This window comes from Nothoprocta perdicaria, unplaced genomic scaffold (genome assembly GCF_003342845.1).
Source record: "Nothoprocta perdicaria isolate Ctin4 unplaced genomic scaffold, notPer1 scaffold_214, whole genome shotgun sequence".
NCBI classification, from domain to species: Eukaryota; Metazoa; Chordata; class Aves; order Tinamiformes; family Tinamidae; genus Nothoprocta; species Nothoprocta perdicaria.
The window spans coordinates 378,701-392,846 of NW_020455360.1; the positions used below are offsets into that span (position 1 = coordinate 378,701).

Sequence of the window (14,146 nt, forward strand, 5' to 3'; positions counted from 1 at the left end):
TGCGCACGTGGCCAGGCAAGCCGGCTAGACACCGCAGCGTGCATCTGGCTCTTCAATTTATGAGCTGTTCTTTATAGGTAGAAAGGTACCTTGCAGCTTTTGGGCAAGATTATCATCTAAATAAAAAAGTAATTTGGTGTGTGTGTGTGTGTGTGTGTATATATATATATATATATTTAAGTGTGTGTGTGTATTTCCATGATATTTGTTCTTCTAGCTTGCTTCACTCAAGCAAAGGACATTATGAAGGCTCTCTTGTGGTCTTCATGAAACAGGTCATGGCCCCAGTACAACACCTCAGGAACAAGTCCTGCATCCCAGGACTGCGCTCACAGCGAATGTCTGCTGGATGCTTCTGGTTCCTATCAACAGGCAGCACAAGAAAGAGCGGGTGTGGAACCCAAATGMCCCTTTGAAGCCTCTTCTCTTCAAGTTGTCTGGGTCCATTTATTTATCCAGATAGAGGTTGGTGGCCCCTCTCTGTTTAATGCTGCCCGTACTTCTGCCTTTGGTGGCCTTTGTCTTGCCAAGGGGAGCCCTGTCACTCCCCCTGGGGTCCAGATTCTGTGGGATCCAGAGTCAGGATCATGATCGTGCATTTTCAGGGGCCCACCTGGGGAGCTGAAGTGGAGGAACCCTCTGGATGGGGTTTTTCCTCTCTATTCCCTTGTGCTACCCAGCCTTGGTACCAGCCTGCGGGGCCTGCAGCATTTTATTCATAGGACTGGAGCCAGCTGCATCAGGAAGGGATCGGTGTGCCTGGCGTGGTGGTCGTCCCGGTTTTTCTGAGGCAATAGGAGCTCCTTAAACAACATGTTTAGTTTGGAGGTAATTTCTTGTCATTTACTAAAGACGTGAAATGTTTCATGCTTAGTCTTTTTATCTAGAGAAACAGTATTATTGAAAACAGATATTCCCCACTGAAAAATTCATTTCCTGGAGAGAGAAAAAAAGAGAGAGAGAAAAAAAAAAAAAACCACTTTCCATCAAAATATTTCAGACAAAGAACTACACCAGCTCTTCAGGATGGCCTTCTAAGCAGAAAGCAAAACCAAGAAAGCAAAGTGAGGGACTACCCGCAGGCCAGCATTTGCTCTGTGGATCTTACTTGGGAAAACTCTTTCTGGGATGCCGGGTGACCATTGCAAATTGTATCAAAGAGGAGCTGGGAGATCCTGCCTAACAGATGCCTGAAATAACTCCCAGATCTCTTCCCGGAGTGAATGCATTTCACAGTTACAGATGTCTATGACCTGTTTGTTTCCCAGAGTAAGTGCAGTAAGTGAAAGGAGGCTGTGAGGGTCCCACGAAGCTGCCTCCACCAGAGCTTTCCTGTCACTGCGTCCACRTTGTTCTGCGCTGTGGGACAGTCACAGACCCCTGCGCGTTTTGGGTCTTTGCTTGTGCTCAGCAGCAGCTCTCCTTGGCCAGGCCGCTCGTGGGGATGCGCCAGCGTTAAGGGGCAGCATCCCTGTCCCCTGGCACATGCAGGGCCGGGCCGGGCACGCGGGGCGGAGGCAACAGGCCGGGGGGGCGGCGGGAAGGCCGCGATTCCCGCACTCCCGAGGCGCCGTCGAGCGCGGGACAGGGCGAGGGCGGCTGCGCGGGGCTCCCGCGTCCTCCCCCCGGCGCCTCGCGCCCGCCCCCGCTGCGGGGGGCGCCGCTGTGACCGCCCCGCCGCCGCGCCGCCGCTCACAAGGAGCCCGAGCCGCCGGCCGAGCAGCAGCGCCCGCCCCGCCATGCCCAACTTCGCCGGCACCTGGAAGATGCGGAGCAGCGAGAACTTCGACGAGCTCCTCAAGGCGCTGGGTAAGCGCGGGGGAGCCGCGAGCCGCGAGCCGCGGCGCGGAGCCGTGGGCGCCGCGCGCTCACGCGCCTCTCTCCCGTTTCGCGCAGGTGTCAACGCCATGCTCAGGAAGGTGGCGGTGGCCGCTGCCTCCAAGCCCCACGTGGAGATCCGCCAGGACGGCGACCAGTTCTACATCAAGACGTCCACCACCGTGCGCACCACCGAGATCAACTTCAAAGTCGGGGAGAGCTTCGAGGAGGAGACAGTGGACGGGCGAAAGTGCCGGGTACGAGCGTGAGTGTGTGTGCGTGACCCCGCGTGTGCGCTCGGAGCAGCTTTACCGTTCCGCACCGTCCCGATCCCCTTCCAGACGCGGCAAACGCTTGTGCTACCGCTGTCCCATCGCCCGCCCTCCCGCTGCCTCCCCGAGACAGCCCTTGGRGGCTCCCGGGGGTCGCAGCTCCCGCTGTCCCCCTGCCCGCTCCCTCTGGCACGACGGGCTCGAGCCGCAAGCTGCAGGCACCGGAGCCCGGCGGCTCTGGAGGCGGCCCGGGCTGTGTCCCGCTCCTGCAGACCGCAGCGCAGGCAGAGCCCTCCCCAGCCTCTGCCCCTGACGGCAACGCGGGAAGCGTGGAGCGAGAGAGACCTCCAGAGTCAGGATTTAGAGCACAAATGACAAAATTTCTGTCTTACAATGCGAGTTCACGAGCAGGATCACGGGCTCGTGGTGGTTTGGGGCTGAAAGCCTCTTTCCAGGTGCGCCTTTGCTGACCAGATACATCTAATAGTGTAGCATGGGCTCTCTTAGCGGCCGTTCTAGGCGTCCTTGCACAGCCCCTTGTGCAGAAGGGCATTGGAGGCTCCTTCCCTGGAGCTCTGGGGGTGGCAGATGGCAGCACTGGGGGATTTTGCTGCTCTGCAGCAGCAGCAGCATCTTACGCCTACTCCTCACTGGTGTGGATGCATCTGGTCCAGGGAAATGGAGAACCGGGATCTGCCATAGGTGAAAAAAGTTAACCAAAGCCCAGGTTTGTTGTCTTAGACACAAGATTCACACGTAGAGCCCAGCCCAGTCATCGATGCTTACAAGATTATTTGAAATATGCATTAAGTGTGGCAGAGTGTAGTCCCAAATAAAGATTACATTCTGGAAAGTATGCTGTGATGGTTAAATAGCCTACTTCCCACAATGTAATCACTGCTGGTTCTTGAACAGTTCCTGGCACCATTTGCACCACTAAAATTTCAGGGTGAACCTCACTATGTTCAGTGCAATTGCTCTGAATTTAAGCTGGTGAAAAAGGGGACAGATTCCGGGAAACAGTGAACATTCACAGCATCCACTTGATCCAGCATGAGTTTCTGTACATGTAACAGTTTGTTCAGGAAGTGTTGCTGACTTTGTAATTTATATTGCTCGGCAAAAGTAGTATTTTAATGTCACCATGCATAATGCCTATGCAATAAATGTGACTTTTTTTTAGAAAAGGATTTATTACTGCAGATGGAAAAAAAAAATCCGTCTGCAAGCTTTGAAAGTTGGAAAAATCTGAACGAAATGTGTTTTGTGAAGTAGTAAATTTTTTCCATGTGCTGTGAAATTATTTATAGTGCAGTCTGAGGAGGGAGTTGTTCTGCTGTGTATATAAAACTGAGCTGTGGCCACAGAGCAGAAAGTGACAGATAATAAAATAATACTTGGGAAGGTAATTTGCAGGACCTGGCAAAGTAGCTGCCTGCTGATAGATTTTGATGCACTTTATGAGGTGGAGGGTTTTTCTCTGCCAGGAACTTGAGCTATTGTTCATACAGACAAAGGGGCTCCATGCAGTTACAGGGAAAGGCAGAGCTTCTGTAACAGCCATAGGAGATGGCTTGTTGTTGGCTTTTTAAAAAATACTGTTTTTTTATTATTATTTTGATTTTCTATTCCTTTAATTTATAAAGGAAATAGCTAATTTTAAATCAAAGTGTCTTTTTTTTTCTTTCTTTCCTCCTTTGGAAAGTCCGTGATGTATTAACTTGAATTGATGCAAACATACAAACACACACGTATGTATAATGAGAGACTAATGAATGTCCCCATGTGCTAGCTGTAAAGCGATTACTTGCACATTCATTACAGGGGACCCTTCTGCACAGCTGTTCTATTGCACTGCAGAACAATAGCTCAATGCTAGCCTGAAAAGCAACAGAAAGCCGTGGCTTGCCGACTTGGAAAAGCTTAGCAAAATCCTACTTTTAATTAATTAATTTATTTATTTTCAGTGGTTTCATAGGCATTATTCAAATGCTTTGAAAAATGCCCCTAGTTATTGCASACTCCAGACCCACAAGATTAAGAAAAAGAAATATCACAACAATAGAATTTGGCGGAATTGAATAGAATTTGTTAGGATTCTAACAAAGTTTCTTTAATTTAGTTCTGGTTTATTAGGGCAACATGTGTTTAACATACAATTAACTTGGCGCAGTGCCATGCAGAATGAAAGGTTGTAAGCGGCAAGTATTCTATTATTTATGACCATAAAATGATATATGGGATTCTTGATGCTTTTATACTCAGGGGCTCAGCAGTGATAAATAACATATCAACTCAAACTGTATGTGTAAAAAGATGCCTGGGAATGTAGACCCTRCCTTATCACACATTCCTAAATGATACTTTTCAATATTAAGCATTTAATGAAAACTGAATGAGGAAAAAATGAAGATTTAAACAGAAAAAAAAAACATATTTACAATCACTTTATTAATCTATAAATATCTCCAAAATGCCCCCTGCTACCCTCATTTTGGTTTCACCACCTGCCATTGATGTCTTTTTTCCTTCTGGTTTTACCTGCCCAAATGTTGCTCCTTCACTGCAGCAGTTATCCYCACTACTGCTCACTGTTGTCTCTCTGCCTCTTGCTGCCAGGGAATGTAATTAATRTTATTCCTAATGTTTTTCTTACCTGCAGAGTTTGGCCACTTGGGAGAATGAAAACAAGATCTACTGCAAACAAACTCTCATTGAGGGGGATGGCCCTAAAACATACTGGACTCGAGAATTAGCTAATGATGAGCTGATTTTGGTAAGTGATTCCACCCAACACCAACAGAATTTACATTTTTTGTCATTGTTGCTATGTAATACAATTTTTTTCTTTCTTAAATCCATCTGCAAAGCCACCATTTTCATATTTCTTTTCAGTACAATCCACCCATCACTTTTTTCATGTTTTAAACGTTGTTTTTGAAGAGTGAATGAAGGTTGCAGGTCCTTTCTTGCATTTCATTGATGCTATAGCTTTCCCCATACTTTTGTTGGTAGAGCAGTCATAAGTGGACCTCTTCTGCTCTGTAAATCCACAATAATACTGAAGTATTTAGTTGTTTTATTGCAGATTTTCTTTGGTGAAAGTGAGATGAAAGCATCTGAGCTTGTTTCTGAAGAACCTTCTTTTCTAGGCATGTGCATAATATACTGCTGCTTATACATAATCACCTGGTGTGCAGCAGGGGGATTGTGGCATGTTGTTAGCGTGCTCGAGTCTCATTCTGGTCATGAAGAACACACAATTTCCCCCATTCCTGCCACCTTCCCCAAGTTATTGTCATCCCTGAACCCAGCTCAGAACTGCCTTCACAAGTTGGTGGGGAATCCACTGACGTGCACATTGCAGTGAACATTTCCCCGTTCCTGTGTGCTCCTCCACAAAGCAGCAGGGTAACTTTGGCTGTCCTGTACCACACCACTGCAAYCGCCTTGCCATTTTTGCCACAGATGACCCATTATTTATCTATTTATATTGTACTTGTTTCTGTTAGAGTTGGGTTCTGTTCACTCGKTCTTTCCTCAGGTGCTCACTTACAGCAATGAAACAGTTACTCAGAGTTGGGTGTYGTCACAATTTGTCTGGGTAACAAGTAACCGTTCAGCTTGAGTCCAGAATCATGGCATTGTGCATGCTCAGGCGAGGGAATTTTGGATAATTCAGTTGACTGGACTGTTATGCCTCATCGGTTTGGGCTTAGAAGAAATGCTGCTGGAGTGAGGGATAAGAAAACATCAAAGCAGGGACTTYTTATTTCAAACTATCAACCTAACTAAGCCCTTGCACTTTAAAAACCAAATGTCGTCTTCAATGTTTCTCTAAAGCAGTTGGAGTTCTGTTTTTAAGATCACGTCTGAAACAAAAAAAGACTCAAACCTAACCTAACCAACTATAAACAAAAAGCTTTTAAAGCATTAATGCTATTCCAGACATCTTGGAACAGTTCAGCCATCTCTGAGGAGGAGGTGGATGCTGTTAATGACATCCCTGGTTTCTATAGAATGAATATTCAGATTCTCAATAATTTCTTTTGGCTCAACCACTGAAATTCTTCTTATTATCCAAATAGTTTAGGAGGCAAAGTGCTTTGATCTCTGCTTTATATCTTGATATATAATGGAGAGAATACAATTTATTCTTCAATCTCATTTTTTTTCCAGCTCTCTAACACTGTATTTTTGAAGTTTATTATTTAAGCAAAACACTAGTGGGGCGGCTGCTGAACAAAACGAACTCTTCCAGGCCAAGCCAGAGAGCCTGTCATAATAAAGTTGCCTCCTGCAAACAGTGACATGAATGTATCCAGCTGGGAGGAAGAATGAGATTGGTTAAGAAACCAGAGAGATTTGAAGATTACAGAGCCAGCTAGTCAGATGCTTTGTATAACACAATCTATGATTTTTTGTACAATGCAGTCTATTGGGCTTTTCTCAACTAAATCTTTTTCATATTAGGATATAAATTTTAAAAAACTCCTTTTAATTATAACATTTCCACTCATAGAAACTTGATGATAACTTCTGATATGTTGTTTTACTGGTTACTATTTCTTGTCATAAAAATGGTAAAAGCTGAACTTCTCATGAGCATCTGTCTAGATCAAACTCTCAGCCATTGCGTATTTGGTACATGAGGACATAAGAGAGATGCCTGAAGTTGATTATTGCAAATACTTAACTCCAGTAATCAAGCCACCTCTTAGAAGAACCTTCTGTTTGTTAAGCTAAACTATTGGAAGACCTAGAGTCCTATAGAGGTTATTGAGGCAGGTTTGCTYGAGTCTTTCTTCCAGTGCTGCTATGATCCTGCTTCTGTTCATCAATTTGCTTTTGAACAATGGATGCCCGAGCAGCACRTGCAGCTTCGCAAGCAACCGCGGCAGCACCTGATGTGGTGGCGACTTGATCTTRCTCTTAAGCTTACTCTTATCTCTGGATGTTCCCTCCAGGCCAATTCAGGCTTTATAAGCTGGGCGACCTCAAAGGGGTTGATTGGAGTACATCCCTCAACTATGACATGGGGCAAGGGTAGGGATAGGAACGATCAGTGATAAAACTTTGAGGTCCCTTTTGATCTCTTTCCTCTGTTGTTTTGGGGTTTTTCATCCCTCTAGTGAAAACAGATCCTAACTAGATTATTTATTTTTATGGTTGAAAATTTTCCTTGGATTTGAGAGTGCAAACCCCATTTATGTCTTGCTTCTGTAAGATTAAGGTCACAGTGAGAAGAGATCTTTCTTTGCCTTCTCCCCTCCTTCTCCTTTGATCCTCCCAGCTTGGTGAGGGTTATTTGTGAGTTGACTCTCTTTCATGCATTTTTGCTCCTCATATCAGTTTTTTTATGCATTTAACAATTTCCCCTATCAAATTTCCCAACTTACTTAAAAATACCGTCTCCTCTTACACACTTCCTGAGATACTCTGGTGAGCTTGCCCTGTTTTCGTTCTATAAGAACTCCTTAAATAAGCAGGAGGAAATCAAATTCCTGTGAACTTTTGGACTTTGGCAGTTAGGGAAATGTCTTTCATGGAGCAGAGTCTGTGATATAGCCGTTTATCAACTCTGAAAGTCTGATGTTTCTTCTCATGCTCTCTGCTCCTGCTTCTCCGTCCAATAAATCTTTCAAGACATCCTGAGTCACCTTATTAGCTATTACCATGCATTTGCAGAACAAATCAAAAAAACRCATATACCATGTGGAAAAAGTTGAAAGAAGGAATCTAAATTGCCCTAGACTGCAGCATGAACAGGGAATAGGTCTGGGGCAATGGGAAGGGGTGAGGAATGAGTTTAGCTCTGCTAATACTGGCTGCATTCCTCTTGCAGCTTTGCCACGTAGTTTTGATCTAATGTCTCACTTTGCTTATGGGGGCCATTAGATTGACATTTTCCTAGTAGAAGGATATATCTTTCTCTCAAACGCAGCTTGTTAAATAAAATATATTTATTGTCACACATTAAAAAAATCAGTGTTGAATTGTCATGACTAACACAGAGCTAAAATAGAAACCATATTACTGTATAATTATCAATCTGTTTTGCATCCTGGTAGAAGCTACTTATGTACTTCAAAGATATTCCCTTGGAGCAATAAGATGGTCTTTCATGTCCTCTGGTACACAGATGCTGGGAACAAACTATTCAGTTAGCAAAGGTTTTCTTTATCTTCAGGTACCAGTTAGTCTGTCCCTTGGTTCTGCTTAGGTCCTTGCAACTTGGTGAATGCGATTGCTCTTATCAGAAGCGTCAATAATATTTGGCTCACACTATGGCAGATGGAAGTCTCCCATGCTGTTAGAAAGTGTTGCAGGTCACTATCTTAAATTCTACCACTAAAATGACTTTTTTTTACCTGAATTRGGGCAGCAGAGTCAAGCTCTGCTTTCTAAAACCAGTGCTGCTAACACACTAGCATGTTGCAACTCCTTTAAACAGTGCTCTTTATTGTGCTCTTATTGGATGCCCTTACTGTGATTTCAGCCCTGTATTTTTAGAAGTACTGAATAACCCAGATACAAAAATTACATGAATTATTCAAGCAAAGGAGGCAAAAAGAATAGATCTCCATCAGAGTTCACTTTGCTTTTGTCTTGAATGGATATTTGGACTGTATTCTATTGTACTTAAAGATTGTAATGAAAGAGTCAGAGTATCCTTATTTACAACACCACACTTAGGAGATACTCTGGGTTGGCAAGATCAAACTTGATCCCACAAAATATATATTTCGTTTACATACCTGAAAAAAATAGCATTTAGGATTCAGGCTATTTCTAATGCTCTTCTTTTTTCTTCAGTAATTTTCTTTTATAATCTGTAGTGGTTTTGCTGTTGCTCTGTGTTTCGTCACAGAGATTAATGAGCTATCAATCATTTGTGTAAGCCAGAAGAACAAAGGGTCTGCGTTTACAAAGTTAAAGGATGTTGCTTCCAAATGTTAGCTATTCAAATGAGAAACATTTATGATCCGTCTTTTTCTGCATTGCTGYTTTCATAGCTGTTTGTGCCTCTATAGATTTTAGTTTAGTCTATAGAACAAACACTTTTAAATGTGTAATTACTGAAGAGGGGTTTTAAAAACAGCCTCAAACCACGTTTTACACAGTTCATGTATCACACAGGGGTTCTCAGAATCAATTATAGGAAGGGTCAAAGATCAGGACACTGTGGGGTTTCAAGCATGGTTTCCATCCTCCTTTCTCTCCCCAGAAAATTCATGTCATAGTAGATTAAAGACAGTGAACTCTGGAGTCTAGACGAGTGAGTGAACATTWTTTAAGCAATATTACTGACTTCTGAAATTAAGTATAGGAGATGAGACGAGTCAGAGCAGACTGGAAAGCTATTTTGCAGTTGAATGCTGAGATGTGTGATGTGCCTAAGCCTTTTACGGAACAATGATAAACTGCTTCAAGGTTTAACTTTTCTATAGTTTTTGTAGTATGATCTTAAATGAAATTGGCTATTCAAATGAGAACATTTTTACTGAAGTCAGTGTAGATTTTGCTGCTGACCTCAATAAAGCAGTCCTGATAAAAGCCCAGGAGCTTGTAATCATGCATACATATGTATTGGCCCTAAAACTTGAATTTAATATCACTAGGTGGTTTTAGAGATTGACAGCCCTGAAAGAAAGAAGCTAAAGCCTTTGTATCATGGATGAATGTGATCCTGTGTACAGCCTGTTATAGTATCAGCTGTAGCTTAGATGGTTGCTGGCTACATGATTTCAATAGTAGTAATAGGAGATATGRCGGGCTAGTGTTTCGTCTGCCATTCACTTGCTGCCTGACTTTGAGGAAACTGTGTCATGCTGCAGTTCCTAAACACAGACATCCAACCTTTAGACACCTTGATAAAAGATCTGATTTTGCACAGTCCTGTTCATTGATGTCCCACAGAAAGTCAGGTCATATATTGGGACACCTGCTATTAGGAGCCAAGTGTGAAAGTGGGGGCTGTACCTTTTGTGACCATGTCCCCACAGCGATCCACCTCCATTCTGCGAGTCATGGGAAGAATGGGAATAAACAATATGTCTTTGTTGCAAAAATCTGTATCTGGACAAGATCATYGTTACGGATTAAATGTCATCAATTTAAAGATTTAAAGATCGGATACCTGATTTCATCCTCTTGGAAGTAGTATTGCTTGTTTCATGGGATGCATTTTTACACGTGGAGGCCAACGCATGTGAATGTATGCAAAACTTTTTCTGATAATGGAAAGTGCAATTCATATAACTAATATCATCCCTTATCCATTCATGTGCTTATATTCTCTCTCTGCCTTTTGTAGGCTGCCTCTGTAGGTTGCTCAGTCATGACAACAGGGKATTTGTCCCAGTGTATGTACCGCATACACTGGCAGTAGTGATCAGTAGTCATCTTTTCCAGGTGATTGTTTAAATGAGTTTTCCTAATTACACTGTTTTCTAGATATCACAAACGCTCCTCAGAAAATCTTTTAGACCCATACAATGAAGTATTACTGCTCTGTTGTTGTTTAATTTCTACCTATGTCAGTGGTCATCAGATCTTGACCGAACTGAAAGGGATCAACTGACTGTGTTATCCCCTTACAGAGATTTTTTGGCCATGTGTTTTGGACTCTTTTTGCTATAGATAAACCAAGTAAAGAAAACRGATCTGTAATTTTCAGTGATTTTACACATAAATTGTATTAGATTTAGAAAGAAGCCTTGCCCTGCAGCCTTTTGTGAGATGAGTGGGTGCTTTAGAAGCTGTTGGGAAGATGGTTGTTTGAAAATCCTGCCTCTTCTCATTATTTATCAGCTAAGGTTTGGTAGTGCTGTGCTCTTCTAAGTTGCTCTGATGAGATTTCACCACCAAACGGTCCAGTTATCTCTCTTTCTCCTTCTTGGAAAGTTCAACTACTTTGAGTCATGGGAAACTCGAAAGTCTGCTCGTTCTGACAGGCGCTGTTGCTTCTTTCCAATCTAAAATCTGAACCGTAGATTTTAAGCTGCTGCTTTCCACCCCTAAATACAAGGATTTGACTGTGAAGGATAGAGAAGTAACAACCATTTCATTTGAGGTTGGGCTTGGGCCCAGTTATACATTAGATGTTTCAGTTCTAATATGAAGGAATTTGCTGTATTTAAGAGGGTTTCTTTCCTTTTGTTTTTTTTTCTCTGCACAACTGCATTTGACAAAGGCTACTCCAAACAATTCTGTGTATTCCAAACAACTTTGTGTATTTGCACTTTTTAATGTGTCATTATTTATATGCATCTGGTACTGGAGAATGGCGCTCCGTGAGTTTACAGTAAGCAGCTGTTGTTCAGAAGTACTGAGAGCTTGAAAGCCTTGATGTTGCAAGGAGCCCCAACCATTGAGCAAGGCGACACAGATGTGACTCGCACTGAAAATGTGCGACTGTGACACAGACTTTCCAGGGGTGCTGCCAGCTGCCAAGGAAAGTACCGGTTTGCTCTAACATACTTAGCTGATTTCCTGTTATCTTGTTTATTCTGGTCCGTACCTAGATACATCATTTAGTTCTGTTTTCAGATAATATGCGGGAACTTAAGTCTGTTCTTAACTTCTCTATGCAGCCAAAATTCCCAAGTGCCTGCTTCAGAAGGTGATGTAGATCTGCATATTTACTCCACCACAGGACTCTGTAAGCTCATCCTAGTCTCAGGCGTATTTGTTGCCCCTTCACGGTTGCCCCTTCTTGCAGCCTGGCCAGATGTAGGTTTGCAAGCACAGATGGGCTCTGTCCTGTGTCAGGTTCATTCCTGAACCTGATCTGAGTTTGGTTAAATAACTCTGCTGCTGGGGAGCACTTTATTTGCAATTAATCTCCTCAGTTTTAATAGGACCTCTCACTTTCAAAATATGGGTTGAACAAATGAGTTCAAACGTGCCTGAAAAGCAGTGCCCCATGCATTTCCACTAAGAAAGGAATGTACCTGGTTTGAAGACRTTCATCTCTGCCTTTTGTTTTTTTGTTTTTATTTTCTTTTAAGCAACAGGTAATGGAGATTTATCAACAATGCCAGTGAGCTACAATAAGATAGGAACACACCTTGCTATGAAAGTTAACATTTAAACCAGGTATATAATGACAATGACAGCCATTTCTTTGTGTGCTTAAGTAAGGAATTAAGTGGCTAGCCAACTGAATGCCTGAAAGAAATAAAATCTAAGTGGTAAAAAATGCAGCATATTCCCGTAGCAGGTCAGAGGCCACATAAACCTAAGCAGGGTCTTCAAGGCCCAAGGTACTATGTAGGACTCGGGAGATGATCATTAGTAATGGGATTTTGATTGGGTTTGATATCTTCACGATCAAAGATATCAAACTTCACCTCTGTGTATAGTTTGGGGAACGTTCAAGGGAGCAATAACAAGGGTGTTTGTGGCTGGGGCTGTGGGCAGCAGAGAACTAGCTGCACCCTTTAATGTTCATTTTCAGTCTTTCTCATGTGTAATTTTTAAAAATAAATTACATAAAGATTGATACACTTTTAATAGGCATAAAAGCAAAGCCTTTATCTTTGTAGTTGCACTGCAAGTTGCTCATGGTGAAATTGCCTTTCAAGTGCAGTGCAGCACTACAGGGAAATTAAAAAAAAAAAAAAAGCAGATTTCTAGATACATAATCAAATCACTGTTAATCAATGGTATAATATCATATGAAAACAGCTCAAGGGCTGTCTAGGGCCAGTCAGTGTACTCGGAGGTACTGAACTGGGCATGAGGAATAGGATACGAGTGGGCTAAAACCACTGCAAGTCAGTGACTCTCAGATGTGTAATGATCAAGTTCTTTTGAGAATTCTTTGTTTTCAGTTGCGTGAAATGAGTTTGGTCTCCCCTAAATGATGTGTTCACTATGGGCTCTCATCTCAGACCCAGCGCAAACAAATTCACTGGTCATGGTCAGAGTATCCTGGAGGAAAACTGTGGTTGACACAGCTGACATTGCAGCTCGGGGGGACCAGCTGGGAGTCTGCTGGTCTCACAGCAGCAGYGCATGCACACATTGGATCTGTATGTCTACCACCTCTTCCACGTTGCTTCACAAACTTCATTGGAACCACCCTGATTTAGACCTGCAAGTATCAGACTGACGCTTGAAAATGAATTCCATCCTTGGCATTTCCAGATGAAAGAGCTGCAACTGTTTCTCAATATAAAAATATCACATTCCAAAATCTCGTTCTTTCTTGTGTTTATTTTTAAATGCRTGCCAAGAAACTATAGGAAAAAAGGGGAATTTCTGGATCATTTATCATTCTGACAAAATTCATCATACTTGAGAGAGTAGGTCATCTATAAAGCATTCCTATTTCAAACTGAGTCATTTTTTTCATCTGTCATAGGGTGTAGGAAATTGTATTTCTGGTACAGAACTAGCTACTATAGTAAAAATAACATTAAAAAAATGTATTCTGTTTTGGCTGTTTTCATCCCTTCTGATGAATTTCTATTTCTTTTCCAGACCTTTGGTGCTGATGACGTTGTGTGCACAAGAATTTATGTAAGAGAGTAAAAACATCAATTTGCTTGTCGTCTGGGATGAAGTGGAGGACTAAGAGGCAGCCCTTGTGAAAAGCCCCAGTATAACGAGTATCTGTGTGTACTGTTACTAATGCGGTGTTGTATGTGACCGTGCGTGCTATATCTGAACCCCTATCCTCTGTTAAGTGTATTTTGCTTTTATTTTCCTCACAGACAATGTTCCTTCTCATTTTTATGCCATCATTTTTTCACGTCTGCTTTGTATTTTGTAGTTGTCACTTGGTATGGTTTCATTGATTATTAAATTTATTGGGCATAACTCTCAGCTGTTTTGGGGGTGTTTTTAATGGAGATTACCAGCTATACTRGGCTAGGATGAGGTGCCTTCACCCTCTTTCACTGCTGTTGTCAGTGAACACCTCCCAGAGCAACCTAAGGTGCACAGGAGAGCAAATGGACTTCCTTGGAGCTGCAGAGCTCAAAACCAGAGCTCAGGTTCTCTCCTTTCTGACCTGTCATTAGGGAACAGTTCCCATGTCCTGAGAG

The 14,146-nt window shown here is 42.7% G+C and overlaps 1 protein-coding gene across 1 annotated transcript; it reads left to right on the forward strand.

Annotated features, from left to right (window-relative positions):
• Positions 1-1,678: 1,678 nt before the first annotated feature.
• CRABP1 (cellular retinoic acid binding protein 1) lies at positions 1,679-13,907 on the forward strand. The gene is made up of 4 exons (XM_026038629.1): positions 1,679-1,809; positions 1,897-2,075; positions 4,753-4,866; positions 13,581-13,907. Exons 1-4 carry the CDS (start codon positions 1,740-1,742, stop codon positions 13,629-13,631), a joined length of 414 nt encoding a protein of 137 aa, XP_025894414.1. The 5' UTR covers positions 1,679-1,739; the 3' UTR covers positions 13,632-13,907.
• The last annotated feature ends 239 nt before the right edge of the window (positions 13,908-14,146 follow it).